Source organism: Penaeus monodon, chromosome 24 (assembly GCF_015228065.2).
Source record: "Penaeus monodon isolate SGIC_2016 chromosome 24, NSTDA_Pmon_1, whole genome shotgun sequence".
NCBI classification, from domain to species: domain Eukaryota; kingdom Metazoa; phylum Arthropoda; class Malacostraca; order Decapoda; family Penaeidae; genus Penaeus; species Penaeus monodon.
This window is the reverse complement of record NC_051409.1, coordinates 36,599,453-36,600,239: the sequence shown is the minus strand read 5'-3', so window position 1 is coordinate 36,600,239 and position 787 is coordinate 36,599,453. Positions and strand designations below refer to the sequence as shown.

The 787-nt window shown below is 33.9% G+C and overlaps 1 protein-coding gene across 1 annotated transcript in view; it reads left to right on the top strand.

Moving 5' to 3' along the window:
- LOC119588765 (ubiquitin carboxyl-terminal hydrolase BAP1-like) overlaps nucleotides 1-787 on the top strand; it is a gene marked incomplete at its 5' end in the record, with an annotated part of 10,598 nt that overhangs the window by 8,591 nt on the left and 1,220 nt on the right. The window contains 2 exon segments of the mRNA XM_037937405.1: nucleotides 100-267; nucleotides 463-633. Of these exon segments, the coding sequence (XP_037793333.1) occupies nucleotides 100-267; nucleotides 463-633 (339 nt within the window).

The following is a 787-nucleotide window of genomic DNA, read 5'->3' as shown; positions in this document are numbered from 1 at the left end:
TAAGATGGTCACATCATTGGATCTGATAGGTTAAAAAGGACTGAAATGGTAACCTTTGTGATATGAAGTAACCCAGATTTACTGAAATATTTTTTTCAGAAACTGAGGATAATGCAGACATTGATGAAACAAATGTAGGATCATCTCTTCTTCAGCAAGTTGTTGCTAAAAGACTTCAGTTTGAAGATGGGATGTTTGATCATTCTCCAATTGATGAGGATGCTGAGTCTCTCCTTGCTGACCATCCAAATGATACAACAACCTTTGGTATGCAAAATATTTCTTTATTTTCATATTTGATTTTTTTTTTAAATCCTGTTTTAACCTTATAATATTTTTGTTTCTATTATTGTCTCACCAGTTAGATTTCTTACTTGGAAGCCTAAATTCTCTCCAGTCTTTGCAGAAGTGTGTGTTTGCAAATATTTGTGATGCTATCTAACTGTAAATTTTTGTTTGTAGAATCTGTCATTAAGTCTGATCCAGCAGCAGAAGGTCTGGACAGTTGCAGCAGTGATGTGTCTAGTGTTCGGAACTATGAATCAAGTAGTTTTGGATCCGAGTTTAGCTTAAAGCAGGAAGGCAGTGAATTGAAAACAGAACTGGACTGTGATGATGAAGAGAAACCATTAGGTAAGTTATAGTTGTAAGAAATGAGTTCAGTCTTTAATATTTCATTGTCATGCAAATCTTTCCTTCTTCTAGGTACTGTAATTTGCTGTCTTGTAGATGTGGGTAGTAATCAGTAAATGTTAACAGAAAAACCTGCAAAAGATGTTTTTTATTA